At 59.2% G+C, this 15,145-nt stretch overlaps 2 protein-coding genes across 2 annotated transcripts; both read left to right on the top strand.

The window, feature by feature from the left end:
• Positions 1 to 2,307: 2,307 nt before the first annotated feature.
• On the top strand, positions 2,308 to 10,079 carry MATN4 (matrilin 4; the record flags this gene model as incomplete). The annotated part of the gene is made up of 10 exons (XM_082007010.1): positions 2,308 to 2,380; positions 3,796 to 4,365; positions 5,585 to 5,707; positions 6,136 to 6,258; positions 6,360 to 6,482; positions 6,621 to 6,743; positions 7,216 to 7,629; positions 7,979 to 8,131; positions 8,952 to 9,068; positions 9,226 to 10,079. 10 exons carry the CDS (start codon positions 2,308 to 2,310, stop codon positions 9,291 to 9,293), a joined length of 1,887 nt encoding a protein of 628 aa, XP_081863136.1. The 3' UTR covers positions 9,294 to 10,079.
• Positions 10,080 to 14,403: 4,324 nt separating this feature from the next.
• On the top strand, positions 14,404 to 15,145 carry LOC309410955 (caltrin-like protein 2). Its single transcript, XM_082007461.1, has 3 exons — positions 14,404 to 14,474; positions 14,653 to 14,814; positions 15,017 to 15,145. The coding sequence occupies exons 1-3, from the start codon at positions 14,411 to 14,413 to the stop codon at positions 15,019 to 15,021; spliced, it is 231 nt and encodes a 76-aa protein (XP_081863587.1). The 5' UTR covers positions 14,404 to 14,410; the 3' UTR covers positions 15,022 to 15,145.

Raw genomic sequence — 15,145 nt, 5'->3', positions numbered from 1 at the left:
TGCCTTGCCTCGCAGCACCTGCCTGCCAGCCGGTCGCTTCCCACCCACCTCCCTCCCGCTCCTGGGTGGTGACGGGGGGCTCGGGGGGGGTAGGAGCCCTCAGGGTGGGGGAAACCCCCACGGGGCTGCAAGTCAGCCCCAGTGCTGCCAGCCCCAGGGGACTGAGGACAGCAAATAGCAGGGGAAGTTGTCCGGTGCGGGATGTTGGGAGACACACTCAGGGGCATCTGTCCCATCAGCTTTGCTTCCCTGTTCCCATCAGCCTTGCTGCTGGGGCAGGGCTGGGCGTTATATTGACTCGGGGACCTGGGCACCGTCCCATCCTGGGTCTCTGCTGCCAGGTCTGGTGCTGGATGCACGGGTGAGCCGCCGTGCCCTGCCTTGTCCAGGCAGCATCAGCCCCTCCAGCCACGGGGAGTGCCAAGACTCCATCCAAAGCTGAGATGCTGTTAAAAATAGATCAGTCATGAACTGGTTTTCTCCTCCTTGGTTCCTGGCCCGAGAGCTCATTCCTTTCTCTGGGCTGGCTTTGAAGCTCTCTAGATGCTGCGAGACGCAGGCTGTGTGCCAACCTGCCATTGCAGGGAGGCTTGGAGAGTGGAGAGCTGCAGAAACATTATAGGTGGCATAGCTGTCCCCAAAATATTTAGTGGTTAGCGAGTGCTCTCTCCCAAAAAAAAGCATTGCTGGAAAAAGAATCTGCTAAATAAATGGGGAAACGAAGCTGGGATAGGAGGGGTGGTTTGCTCCGCCGCTTGCACATGGTGCTCTTGTGAGGGGGACAAGTACGTGAGCACGCCGGCTTCCTCCCGGGCTGCAGCCCCCCTCATCTCCGCAAGCCGGGGCGATCCCGCTGGCCCCTCCACCGCACGGCTCTGCCGGCGCTCCCGACGCCTGCTGCATCGTGGGCTGGCTGGGCTGCTCACGCTCCCCCAGAAAAGGCCGTGTCTCCCACTTTGAGACCGGTTTTCTGGATCCCAGTTGCCTCTTGTAGCTCTTTTCTGTCCTTCTAATTCTTCCATATCGTTTTTCAGGTGTGAACACTGGGTCTGGAGACAACTTTAAGATGCAGCTGTGAAACCTATTATCAGCGTCGCTGCTATCAAATACATTAGGTTCAGGGCTGTACGTAACCACTGAGCAATTAAATGGCAACCCTGGTGATTAATTACAACTGAGACCTCCTAGGGCTAAATAAATATTGGCCAATAACTACTGATAAAATGAACTGCCGTGTGCTGTTTTTCAAAAGCACCTTTCCAGTGTCTGTGCCGGGTTGCGGCGCTGCACGTCTCCTGGGGAAAGCCACGTTAACTATGGCATTTCCTCCCCCAGCACCTTGGGTTTCCAACCAGAGCTGGAATAAAAATAAACTAAACAAATCCGTGTCGCTGCAGGAGTCGGGCAAGGGCAGGGAAAGGCAGGGCAAGGCAACGCGGGGCGGGCAGGGAGGGAGACAGGTGACAAGCTGAGGTTTTGGGTAACCGGTCTAAATACCTTTTCCCCCAACTAGCCCTCTTCAATGAAAATACTGTCAGGGTGCAGAGCACCCCTTGGAAAAGCCAGCAGGATGGGGAGAGCTGCAAAGTGCTGGTGACAGAGGGGTGGCGTCCCCCGGGGTGATGGGAAGAAGGCTGGAGCACGCTGCCCGGGGGAACGGGTGCAAGCCCATCTCCACAGGCACTGTTACACCCTGTGCCTGCGGAGGCTTCTGCTCTCCAAAGGTAGTTTGGAAAAAGGCAGAGAACAGATTTGTGGAGCTGCTTGGAAAAATGGTCTTTGCCAGTGAGTTTGAGAGACTTCTGAGCAGGTTTTGTCTGTGCCGGCATTTCATCCGGGGGCTTCTCTTCCCAGCACGTTGCCGTGCGCAGGGAGTGTCAGGAGGGCCGGTGCTCCGCATCCCCGAGCGCAGCTTTCCCACCCTCCGGCTGGCTGTGGAGAGCAGCCGCGCTGCCAGTGAAAACGCATTTGGCTGAACATCCCATCTGCCTGGTTTGCAAGTGAAAATAAGGCTTGTCCGATGGCCAGCTCCACCCAGAGCAGAAAATCAGACCCTTTGGCAGGTCGTTGCTACTGTAATGAAATTTAGCTATGCTGAGACTGCCAGAACCCGCGTGGGTTCGGAGAAGTTTGGGGATGGGTCTGTCGAAACTGCTGCTGCTCAGGGTTTTTGGTATTGCCTGGGGACACCCACCACAGGTGAACGTCACCCTGTGGCTCAGCCCACCCTCAGCACTGACTGCACATCATCCTCTTCCCACAGTGAGCACCCCCAGCCCCAGAGTTGTGTGGTCTCGCAGAGCCGTGATGAAGCTCCTGCCCGCTGCCCCTCTCCTCCTGCTTCTCCTGACGACGCTGGAAGCCAGACCAAAAACTGGAGGTGAGCCCCGGCCGGTGGGAATTGCCTGCAGGAGACAAAAGCGAGAGCGTCAGGGCAGTGAAGCCCTCAGAGGACAGCTTGCTGCTTGAGCTGGGTGGACCTGATGCCTCTTCTTTGGAGGCATCCCCAGGAGGATGGAGGATCCCCCCAGGTTGTGGGACCCAAACTTCCCAGTGCTGCCCAGGGGAGCGGGAGCCCGAGCCTGGCCCCAGCATGGTGGGTCTGGTGCCACTTGCTCTGGGCACATCCGCAGCTTTGACACAGCCCAGCTGAGGGCTTGTCACCCTCCTGCCCGTGGGCTCCGACCTCGGCAGGAGGCACAAGCGTGAGGGGGAACCCCCTCCCTGCACGGGTCTCCTGTTGGGGGGGACAAAGCAAACCCAGGGGTACCAGCCTCTCTCCTCCCAGGGCAGAGGGAGCTGAATGAGATTAATTCTAGTTTAAAAACAGTAAAGGCACCGAGCAGAGAAGGAGCAGGGTATGTCTCAGAGACCTTTGGAGCAGTTGAGATGACAGCCCAAGTCTGGGCATCATCCCAAGGGGACTCAAAGTGTTTGCTTACCACTAGGGCCAAATTTTCCCAGGCTTGGTTACACACAAGCCAAGAAAAATATGTTCATTGGCATTTCACTTGCTAAACACTCTCCTGGTTTGCACTGGAAGTAGCACCCATATGTCCAAGACAGGCTCTTTGGCCCAATCCCCACCATGTGCATGCCCTTAGCTGTGCTTTTCACTGTCTCACTTTCTGCCCTTAAAAAAACCACCCAACAAAACAACAGAGCAAGCCCTCGTTTTAGGCAGAAACTGTCAAAATGGAGTAAAAAAACAGGGGAGGCTGGAGCTGCGGGGGGGACGGAAGAACTGCCCAAAGCAGGATTTTCCTGCTTGGCACCGCAGCAGCGGGAGCCCATGCGGCGCAGAGGTCTGGAGCAGGAGCTGCAGCTTGCAGAGGACAGCACGGGGCACTGGGCTGTTTTACACTTTAATGCTCTGATTTGCTGCAGAGATGAAGACACCACCGGCTAAACCTGTGCCTAAACCTTGCCAGGGCAGATGCCGACAGACAGAGAGGTGTTTCCGCAGCCCCTGGGGCTGTCGGCTGTGGAAATGCAGGGAGCAGGAGCTGGGTCTGGCTGCAGGGACAGTGTCAGGGAGGAGGGGACACTGCCATTTCTCCACAGCCCCATGGCCAGGGCATGTCTCCCCAGCCTGTCGCCCCTGCTCCCGCTCTGCCAGCACCCTCCACGGGTTTATTTGGCAGTGGGAAGGTGCCGATCTGTGGGGGCTGCCCAGACCTGCCCTCTCCGTCCCTCACTGAGCACCCTCAAGCCACACGATGGGGATGTCTCTGCTCTCAGCCCTGCTTCCCGCAGGTGGCCGTGAGGCTGAACCGTCTCTTTGCCCCCTTCCAGCCCTGAAGTGCAGGACAGGTCCCCTGGACATCGTGTTTGTGATCGACAGCTCCCGCAGCGTGCGCCCCTTCGAGTTCGAGACCATGCGGCGGTTCATGATGGACATCATCGGCAGCCTGGATGTGGGCCCCAATGCCACGCGGGTGGGGGTGATCCAGTACTCCAGCCAGGTGCAGAACATCTTCTCCCTCAAGACCTTCTTCACACGGGCAGACATGGAGAAGGCCATCAACAGCATCGTCCCGCTGGCCCAGGGCACCATGACGGGACTGGCCATCCAGTACGCCATGAATGTGGCCTTCACCACGCAGGAGGGCGCGCGCCCTCTGCACAAGAAGATCCCCCGCATCGCCATCATCGTGACAGACGGACGGCCCCAGGACCGTGTCACCGAGGTGGCCACCCAGGCCCGGAACGCTGGCATCGAGATCTATGCCGTGGGCATCCAGCGGGCAGACATGAACTCGCTGCGGGCCATGGCCTCGCCGCCGCTGGAGGAGCACGTCTTCCTGGTGGAGTCCTTTGAGCTCATCCAGCAGTTCGGGAAGCAGTTCCAGGACAAGCTCTGTGGTGAGTGAGGGGTGGCGAGGGTGGCCCTGGTGCCTGCTTCTCACCCAGGCTAGAAGATGACCTTCAGAGCGGTGTTTGGGGTGGCTGCCCTTGCTAGGAGCAGCGTGGACAGGGAAGCAACCTCCTCGATGAGGTGCTGGGACCGGTGGCCCTTCCTCTTGCTCACCTTTCCTGGGGTGAGATAAGGAAAGCTTTGAAAGCATTGCAAGCCAGCGCTTTTCTTCACCCGTGCCTGGTAGCTCTGCCCCAAGCCAGGACGTCATGGTAGCCGTGATGGGCATATCAAAGAGCAGGAAACGTGGAGCCAGTTTCCCTGGGTGTGACGGGGATGGGTGACACGTCCCAGAGCCTCGTGTACATTTCGACGTGGCTCTAGCCGGGTCTCCTCCTACGCAGACACGTGCATGGCATCTGCTGCATGCACATTTGTGTTTAATAAAACCCTGGCCGCGCGGTGCTGCTCTGCAGCGTCTGGCCGGTCTCGGCTGGGAGCCGGGAGGCTGGTTTGCACCGCGGCCGTGCTGGCGCGGGTTGGGAGCTCGCAGGCTGAGACCTGTCTGTCTCCCGCCATGCTGGCGGGCTTTGCCGGAGACCTGGCGCTGCAGCGGGCTGGCAAGACCTTGCTCACATGCTTCAGCATCTGTTGAAGGGCAGAAGGCAGCGGCAGAAGGCAGCAGCCAGCATCTTTCAGGCAGCGTTCCCTAGCCAGGGGCACGTGCATGCCTGCAGGGCTGCGTTAGTGCCGCGGTGAGTCCCTGCTCGCTGGGGCGGGGGTCCAGGGCTGACCAGATATTGCCCCCCGGGGCCCTGGTGTGCTCCTGCGCTTGATGCCTTTGCTTATAACGCCCTGCCCGTTGCCTGCCTGCCCTGGTGCAGGCTCCTGGCCACACGGACATGCAGACCTGGCTCCTTCAGCACGTTCTGGCTGAGCTCAAGCTTTTGCTTGCTCAGCTCACGCTGTCGACAGTATCGGTTAACACTGAGCGTTGATTTAGCACGCGGGTAGTTCTGAAAGCCGAGGTGGTTCAGAAACCCGCCCCACACAGCGTCTGTGTCTGTGCACTGGAAATCAGCGGGTGAGCGCTGGGGCTGGAAGGGTTCGGGCTGTGTGGGTCGTCCCAGCGGCTTCAGCTGCAAGGACAGGGCACGTGCCAGAGCTGGGGTCCCAGTGCAACCCGGCATGCCCGTGGGCCACTTTGATGCCCGTTCTGTCTTGCAGGGGTGGACAAGTGCATGGAGCAGGAGCACGGCTGCCAGCACAGCTGTGTCAGCACCCTCGGCTCCTTCTACTGTGAATGCAGCCCGGGCTACAGGCTCAACGTGGACGGAAAGACCTGTTCCCGTAAAAACCCTTTTTTTATGCTAAGTCTCGTAGAGGACTTGTGGTTACAGGTCTCATGAAAGGAAGCTGAAACGCAGCAGAGGACCCTGCAAGGCCAGCAGCAGCCGGGTGCTCCGTTCACGGGGCACACAGCCTCCCGTAACGGCTGTGGATGGCACTCAGCCTTGCTAAATCCTGGTCACCTCTCTGGGATGGGACACTTGGGGCTCACGTGGACACAACCGGCTGCCTGTCACCTGAGGGAGCTGCAGGCTGGGGGTGCCAGACGATGCATGTCCCAGCCACCGAAGTGCACAGTGTTTGTGCCCTGTAGTTTGAGTGCAAAGTTCAGGGTGCTGGGAGCTTCCTCGAAGCCCTGGAGCAGTCCCTGCTCAGCTGCCCCGGGGAGACCGGGACAGGAGGGTGACGGGTGTCCTGTTCCCCCGTAGCCATCGATGTGTGTGCAGACGGGAGACATGGCTGTCAGCACCAGTGCGTCAGCGCTCGTGGGTCGTACTCGTGCCACTGCCGCGCGGGTTACTACCTCAACCAGGACAAGAGGACCTGCTCTAGTAAGCATCCCTCTCCTTTCCTGTCCCTTCCTTTGCCTCTCGCTCTCCCTGTCCTTCTCTTGTCTTTCCCTTTCTGCCCACCCCTCTCCTTCTCTCACCAGTGATCGATTACTGCAGCTTCGGAAACCACAGCTGCCAGCACGAGTGCGTGAGCATCCCCAACGGGCACTACTGCCGCTGCCGCGGCGGGTTCACGCTGCAGCCCGACAGCAGGTCCTGCAGGGGTACGTCCCGGCATGGCATCGGGCACAGGCTGCGGTGTACGGCAGATACCTTGTTCTGCCCGGTGCCCGGGGGAGGGCCTGTTCCTGGGCTACTCTGCCTGGATAGGGATAACCCTGTGCCCTTGGCTTTTCTTCCAGCCACCGACCTCTGCAACGGGGTGGATCACGGCTGCGAGTTCAAGTGCGTGAGCAGTGAGGGCTCCTACCACTGCGTGTGCCCCGAGGGCCAGCAGCTCCAGGCTGACGGCAAGGCGTGCAGCAGTGAGTACCAGGACACGGGTCTTGGCACCCTCCTCGTCTGGGCTCCGTGCTCCTGGCGAGGGCTTACCTGAAACTAGGCTGGGGGTCTAAGTGGGACTTTGTCTGAGCTGGGTTAGACAAGGATGGAGAGCTGGCTGGGCTTAGGGGAGCACCCCGGCTGCTGTGGGGATGAACGCAGGCTCATGTCCTCAGAGACACGGCCCAGAAGATGCAACAGGAGCTTTGAGGAAAGATTTAGGAAAAGTGAGACCTGGGAAAGACTTTCAGGGGACACTGGGGTGGCAGTGGGGGTTTTTGGGTTGAGACCCCTGGGCATGCTTTGCTCTGCTTCCCAGCCTCACCCTGGCTGCAGTTCCAGGGGGTCCACGTGGTGTCCTGAAGCCCAGGAGCTCTGCCCTAGCCCTGGGCATCTTCACTCTGATGGTGCCCATGGCCAGGCTGGTCCCTTCTCACCTTCACCCTGTGCCCGCAGGGTGCGGGGCCGGGCACGTTGACCTGGTGATGGTGATCGATGGCTCCAAGAGCGTCCGGCCCCAAAACTTTGAGCTGGTGAAGCAGTTTGTGAATCGCGTCGTGGACCTGCTGGAGGTGTCCCCCCATGGCACGCGGGTGGGGCTGGTGCAGTACTCCAGCCGCGTCCGCACCGAGTTCCCCCTCAACAAGTACCACAGCGCGGACGAGATCAAGAAGGCGGTGATGGAGGTGGAGTACATGGAGAAAGGCACTATGACGGGCCTTGCCCTCAAGCACATGGTGGAGCACAGCTTCTCTGAGCTGGAAGGTGCCAGGCCTCTCTCCCACAACGTCCCCAGAATCGGGCTCGTCTTCACAGATGGGCGCTCCCAGGACGACATCTCCGAATGGGCCAGGAGAGCAAAGGAGTCAGGTGCGGGGGGGCTGGGGAGCCCCAAATCTCAGTGCTTTGGGCACCCCAGGATGGTTCCTCGGGGTGGCTGGCTCTGGGGGAGGCTGCAGCATCCAGCCTTGGGGTGCCGCATGGGTCCGCAGGGGCAGACGTGCCTCTGCCGTGGTCGCAGGGTGCTCCAAGCAGCAGAGATCCTTCGCGCAGCAGCCCGCGCCGCAGCAGTGCTGCCGTGCTCCTGCCCGTCCTTCCCAAATTCCTGCTGTGTGCTTGGGAAGCCGAGGGGAAATCCTGCGCCCTCAACTTTGTGGGCTTGGAGCCGCTTGATGCGGGGTGGCCGGCGCAGTGCTCAGGGTCTGTCTTTGCCACGCAGGGATCGTCATGTTTGCCGTGGGTGTCGGCAAGGCCGTGGAAGAGGAGCTGAGAGCGATCGCCTCCGAGCCGGTGGAGCAGCACTTCTCCTACTCGGCAGACTTCACCACCATGACCCACCTCGTGGAGAACTTCAAGCTGAACATCTGCCCAGGTGGGTGCCCCTGGTCACACGGGGGGGGGGGTCAGCCCCAAGCCGGGGGAGCCCTCCTCTCCCCGCAGAGCCAGCGGTGTGGTTTGTGTGTCTGTCACCCTGTGTCACATACCCCAGGGCCAAGCTGGGCTGGTGTGAGCCTGGGCTGTCTCTGGATCTCACCAGGCTGTTGTGGCTACAGAGGTGGGTTTCAGGGAGGGATTTGGAAGAGGAGAAGGTGGAGCTGGGGGGTTTAATGCAAAAGTGGAGTTTAATGCATGTGAGCGGCCACCCCAGTGCCGTTGCATGGGCAGAGACTGGAGGTCACACCCTGCCTTGAGGGACGCTGCCCCAGCTCTGAGGATGGCCATCTCGCCCAGGTCTGCACTTCCGCTGCTGGCTGCGGGAGCATCACACCAGGTTACTGTGAGGGTCTCCCTGCTCTGGGGCAGGCTGGGGCTCCCCAGTGCTCTTGGCACCCCCAGAGGCTCCCGCGGGGCTGCAGACGTGGGGTCAGCGTCCCTCCCGCTGACACCCTGGCTTGAAAGCGAAGCAAAGCTCCGCACTGGCTATCCTCGGCACGCTGTGGCCGCGTGCGCGGCAGCTCTGTGGGATGCCTGGCGGGATGCCTGGCAGCGAGCTCGCTGGGCTAGCAGGGATGCAGCCTGGCAAAAAGGAGCGAGCTGGAAAAAGAGTGGAAGGTGGGATGAGAGCCACGAGGCTCAGGTCCGGCCCCAGCGGGTGGCTGCAGGGACAAGGGACTCCTGCTGTGCGGGAGGAGGGGAGAGTTGGCCACCGCGGGGCCGTGCCTCTGACTGCACCCAAACCCCCACGGTCACAGAGGAGGGCAAAGGGGAGACGGAGATCCGCAGCCCGTGCGAGTGCGAGGCGCTGGTGCAGTTCCAGGCGAACACCGTGGCCATCCTGCAGAGCCTGACTGAGAAAAATATCCTTTGGGGTGATGCCTGGGCTTGCCAGGATGCAGGGCACCCTGGGGACAGACCGCACACAGGGAGGGGAGGGATGGATAAATGGGAGCGGAGAAAATTTTAGGCTCCTTCAAGGGGAAAAAGCCCTTTGCCCACCAGACTGTCCGGCTCACGCTGTTTCCTTAGCATGTTCACTTGCTCAGATGACGGCCAGACTCGAAGACTTGGAAAAGCAGATTGCCAACAAGAAGTGATCCTGGCAGAGGCTGCAGCGCTCAGACGGGGCACGGAGTCATATGGTAGCTACGTGGTGTTGTTATTGCTAGGTTATTGTAAAGCATCAGTGTTTGTTCTTGTATCGCAAAATCTCAAGGGGGATGCAGAGTGTATTTAAAAAAACAAAAATCCTAAAAAAAACCCAAAAAAGAACTTGAGCAAAAACCCCTGCTGCAAAGCCAGGGGTTCAGCCATCGCTGTTGCCTCATTCCTCTGACCCGGCAGGTTTGGGATGAGGTGGGATGTCTGTGAGGGCAGGCTGGGCTTTGGATGAGGAGACGTGACGCCCAGCCCTTTCCCAGAGCAACTGGGGCGAACCAGCCCCTGCGCAGCTGCCCCGGCCCCAGCGCCCAGCAACCTGCTTTGCAAGAGTGAAAAAACCTACAGTGATCGCACCCTGAGAGCTTCTGCCACCTCGGCGTCTGCTGCCAAGTGGTGGGGCAGGGAGAGCCGGGCGCCGTGGGCAGCATGCGGGGATGCGTGCCCCCGGCTCGCCTGGCTGGCTCGCGGCACGGGGCCCGGGTGTGCGCCCATGGGAAAGCAGCGGTAGCAATTGGCAGATCCCCTTGCCCCTGTTTTGGCAGAATTGTTTCAGAGTTGATCATTAGCTTGTTTGTTTTTTATCACATAGCAAAATGGTACTAATTCTTTCTATAAATATCTAAGTGTGTGTGTACATAAATATATATTTTGAGAGCAGGGTAGTGCTATTTTTAAACACTTTTATATATAGAAATTTCTATGCCGACAATAAACACCCTGAAGATTTGTATGACACGTCCTTCTCCTTTCGGCTGGGCTGCAGAGCCACAGAGGCATCTCTGCATCGGGGCAGGGGCCTCCAGCTTTTGCAAAGGTCCCCTGTCCTCAGGCTCGAAAACACCTTTGGGAAAATCCTTGCTCTAAGGCCATCTCAGGATGCCACAGACCGGCCTCGGCTGGAAGGAGCCAGCACGGCACGGACACTGTGTCACCATTCCCAGCGTTTGCTTTGGAGCCTGGGCTTTGTCAGAGCACGAGGAGCTCAGCGCCTGCTTTATGGGGGTGTAAACGTGCCACGTCAGTGGTGCAGGGCCACTTACACCCTTGGGGACATGGTCCTGGTGCTGGGACATGCCAGCTGGGGGTGGGAGAGCCACTAAGTGCCCTGGCTGGCTGCACGGGGAGGGATGCTGAGGCAGCCGAGGACCCATCTCCCACGGGCGCGTGGCGCAGAGGTGTTTTTTTAATCACAGAAGACCCCACGTCCCACACCCGGGGGAAAGGAGGTCTCCCCTTAGTCCTGTCTGCTGCTGGAGAGGGATGATGGGTTTTTGGAGGGGTCCTTCATGTACCCACCACCTTGCTTGCTGGCCCTGTACGCAGGAGGTGAGAGCAAAGCGGGGCTGAGAGGAGCTGTTGCTTCTGAACTAGCAATTCGTGCGGGAGGGAGTTGTGTGCCGGGGGGCCCATGGGGCTGCGCAGGGCGCTGAGCAGCCCTCGGCTGGAGAGAGGAGGAGGAGGGAGGAGGGTTACAGCCTTGGGCTTGCACCACTTTGGCACAGGTCCTTTTCCCCCAGAACACTGTTAGTGGCTCCGGCACCCACCTTGGCCAATTTGCTTTGCAGACCCTGGATGTTTCCACTGCCATGAATATTCCTGGTGGGTTTATAGGGCACTTTCGGGGTGGTTGAGGGGGCCACATCCTGCTGGCCCTGCTTCCAGGAGCCGTTTGCTCCATGGGACTCATGTCCTGGGGGGGTGTGAGCTGCGATGTGGGAGAGGTTCTGTGTGCTTGAGGTTGGGATTTGGAGCTGAGGAGCAGGAAGCTGAAAGCAGGTCCTGGGCTGGGGTGTGGCACTTGCTGGGACAGCCCGGGGGAGAGGAGTGGGAAGTGCTCAGGTATTCACTTTACAAGGCGAGGAGTAGCTTCTTCCACATGCAATCGGAAGCAGTTCGGGGGGGGGGTGGCGGGGGGGGGGCTGATGGCTTGTGAGCAGGGCTCTTGTCCGGTTGGCACGGACTGGGTCATTTGTAGCCTCATTAGATCTGTTTGCTGGGCCAGCAAACGAGGCACTGCTGATTAGCTCTGCCCATATCCCACCCCACAGCCTCCTGTCAGCCCCATATCCCACCCGTTAGCCCCATATCCCATCCATGCACCCCCCAGCCCCCCTATCCTCTCACCTACCTCGCAGCCCAGCAGACAGCCCGGGGCGGTTAGGAAGGTGCTGATGGTCTCAAGCCACATCCAAGACAGATCCTATTGCTACAGAGCGCAGTGACCAACAAGCCACAGCAGCGTTCTGCAACCCCAAAACTGGGGGCTGGGACTTCCCTGCTTTGTATGCAGCTCCCTAAAAACCACACAGCAACTGCGGGGAAAATTAAAAAAGTAAAAGGCGGGGAGGAAGAAGCAATTAGCTGAGTTTGGGATTTAATAACAGGCTTGATTAGAGCAGATAACAGCACGCCCTGAGGGCACGATTAAGCCTCAATTGGCCCAACGTAATTTCGGCAAATATTAAGGGAAGTTGTAGGCAAAGTGGAGCTGGGCTGGCAGTGAGACAGAGAGGCTCGACGAGCGCTGGCAGCACGGCGTGGGGTGGAAAAGCATGGGTGGGGAGGTGGGAGAGGTTAGGCGGGAGGCCCAGCAGGAGCTGGGCATCAGCTGGGGCGGGATTTTCGGGAAAGCATCCCTGGGACGGGCTGCGGGATCGCGGCTGGGAGCAGAGCCTCATTAATGGCTTTTCACTAGATGGCACCAGACACCAGCGCTAATGAGGGTGCGCTGGGCTGGGGGGACCCCGCTCTCCCGGGCACCACGAGGCGGCGGACCCGCCGCGGGGGCGAGCAGAGCAGCCTCAGCCGGGAGCTGGGGATGGACGGCCGGAGCTTGGCGTCAGGCTGGAAGCATTGCATCACCTGGTAGGGGACAAGGGCTGCTTGGCAGGGCACAAGGTGTCCCTTGGGTGCTCTGTGCACCCTGCTAAGGCTGCAGCTTGCCCCCCGTCGAGCCCTGAGCCAGGGGACCGGGGGCCGCTGGCCACCCTCCTTGCCCTCCCTGGGTAAAACAAAGCAGAGAGCCCTGGCCTGGCTGGGGAATTGCAGCGTCAGCCCGCAGCGTCCTCGGTGCTGTACAGCTCAGGCCTCGCTGGGGAGGAGACCCACAAAGTGCTTTTCAGGGAGGAGAGTATGAGCAGCATGGGGTGGGGACGGCTCTGTGGGACCCTGGAGCAGTGGGTGCTGCACACGTGGCAGAGTGCGACACGAGGACTGCAGGTGGTCCTGCACACAGAAATGCCGCACTCTGTGTCATTCCGTGGGAATTTGCAAAAGCAGCAGATTTTAGACTTTTCCCCTATGGACTTGCTATGTATAAAGCACTATCAAAAGTCCTTCAGATGGTTTTCTTTCCCCCTCAGCTTCTCTGCAGATGAATCCAAGCCTCACTCCTTGGTGTTTTCTCCTGTCTTGGAGGTACAGCCCCAAGTACCACCTTGGCCAGAGCCTGACACCAGCTGGGAGCACAGCACTGTCCTCTCCAGCCCCAGCAGCAGCTGAATACCAAAGGATTGCTTAAAAATTAATCCAGTGCTTGTATTTCTCATTAAAAGTGCTAAATTTTTGGTGCACAGCCCAGAAAGTCTATTTGGGTTGGCTAAGTACTCTCCTCGCTGTTTAATAAATGACTTCACAAAGAGCTAAATGCAGCCACAGAGTAATTAGAGAAACTGGACAATAATTAACAGATATCCAGTAAGTTAAGGTCCAGTTAACATGGCACGGAGAATCATAGGAAGGGAAGTCTGAGCAGGAAAGGGCACAGTGAGATGCCCACCATGCCCTGGATGGAAAGTGGGGGCTCCAGGGACTGGGGCAGAGTGATGACGGGGGGCTCAGGGGCTGCATGGCACATAGGGGCAATGCCTGGGCTTTTGCTGCTCCTTGTCCTGCCCAGTTGCAAAATTGGGGGCTGCCCCAGCCTGCCTTTCACCAGAGCACAGGGTGTTTGGCTGTTGGGGTCTTCCCCTCCCAGGGCATTCCCAGCACCTGTTTCCAGCACAGCTTGGGTTCCTGCCAGCCCCAGAAATCCCAAGGAAAGGCTCCAGTAACCTGTTGCACAAGGTGAGGAAGACATTGACCCATTGGTGGGAAATGGAGTAATTTCCCATTGCCCAAGAGCATCTAAAAAAACCAGCTTTGCCCAGGGAGGGGGGGCGTACAACATCCTTGGGAGGGAGGAACTGATGGACCCTGAAGGCTGGCGAGATCTTTGCCATCTGAACAAGGGCTACAGCCCCTAATCCCCACAGCCATCAAGAGTTCAGGCTCAGTCAAGCTGTCCATGTTGTGCTGCATGGGGCCTTTTGGCTGATGACAGGTCTGTAAGGAGCAAATTATCCTACTCTGGTGAGGCCAGCCACTTTCTTCCAGCACCAGCCTGCTTCCTACATGGCAGCAACCACCCAGAGAAGATGCTGGGGTTCAGGTGACCCCCACAGAGCTTGGGAAAGACTCACCCTCAGCTAAGCCAAAGCTCCTTTCCCCACACTAGCTTATGCCACCAGTGGGGCAGGAGCCAGGAGGGTTTGGGGCTGGGGCAGGTTTCCTTTGGGAAAACCTCAATGGATCATCCTTGGGAAGCCACAGGTAGCCCCCTGCTGATCTGGATCATGCTGTAAGGTTTGATTTGCAGGTCCATATGGAAGCAAGGTACAGAGGGAAACCCATATAACGGACCCCCAGAAGGGAACACAGCATGATCACTGTGATGATTTCTCCTGGAGAAGCATGCCTGCCCAGGAGAAAGCAACTCCACCTCCAGCCTGCTTGGCAGATGATGCCGTGGACCACCTCCCCTTGGCTTGTCCCTCAGCCCCAGATATGGCTGCGGGAACCAGTTGCACAATGGAGTAATTTCTTTTTGAGCAATTGAACAATCCTGTTTGCATTTTGTGCAAAAGGCTTCCGGAAAACACAACGCAACAGCAGAGAAAGATGGGACAAATATCAGCACCTGCCCAGCCCCATTCCCCCCCCCCATCCTCCCCAAGGGTTTAAATGTCAGCATCCTCCAGCTCTCCACGCTCGCACCTCTCAGGCACACGGCAGCATGAAGACGGCGGCCGCCCTCCTCCTGGTAGGGATGCTCATCCTCTGGACAGAGCTGCCAACAGGTATGAGATGTCCCCGGACAAGGCACAGGGAGGAGAAGCACAGAGGCTGGGAAGGAGCGCTGTTTGCAGGGATCCTATGGCACAGGAGGGGAGAAGAAGGGGGTGTTTGCTGGGGAGCCTCTCCCCATGGCCCCGCAGCTGCCAACAGCCTGGAGCAAACAACTCCCTCCTCTTGCAGGCAGCGCCTGGACCTGCCCGCCCGTCCGCAACACCTGCGCGATGCTCAACCCGCCGAACCAGTGCTACAGCGACTGGCATTGCCCGCGGTACAGGAAGTGCTGCCAGTCCTTCTGCGGGAGGAGATGCATCTCGCGCCCACCTTCCTTCTCTCTCTCTTACGGTAGGGTCTCGAGAGCCCCCCGTGCACCCACCTCCCCGGGTAGCAGAGGGGGATACGGTGACGGTGGCTCGGGGCAGGACGCTGTGCCCAGCTGCCGGAGCCCTCCGCTGTCAGGCTGGTGGGGTGACTGATGGCCAAACACGTGGGCTGAGGTTACTCTGACCACCAGACCCAACCTGTTGCTTTCTCTCCCTTTCCCCAGTGTGAGCTCCTGCTCCCAGAGCCACCAGCTCATGCTCAGAGACCACCTCGGCTCCCGGACCACCCCACTGACAGCTGCCATGTGGTGCTACATGCTGCCTGCTCACCCTCTCCCCCGCCTTCCCCATTT

Source organism: Phaethon aethereus (assembly GCF_964289735.1).
Source record: "Phaethon aethereus genome assembly, chromosome: 16".
In the NCBI taxonomy this organism is placed as follows: domain Eukaryota; kingdom Metazoa; phylum Chordata; class Aves; order Phaethontiformes; family Phaethontidae; genus Phaethon; species Phaethon aethereus.
Note: the sequence above shows the minus strand (reverse complement) of the source record. Positions and strands in the feature narration are given on the sequence as shown.

Coding starts and splice junctions, on each gene's coding strand:
- LOC309410955 (XM_082007461.1), top strand. CDS start 14,411: ATGAAGACGGCGGCCGCCCTCCTCCTGGTAGGGATGCTCATCCTCTGG. Junction 14,475..14,652: donor CTGGACAGAGCTGCCAACAG/GTATGAGATGTC, acceptor CTCCTCTTGCAG/GCAGCGCCTGGACCTGCCCG.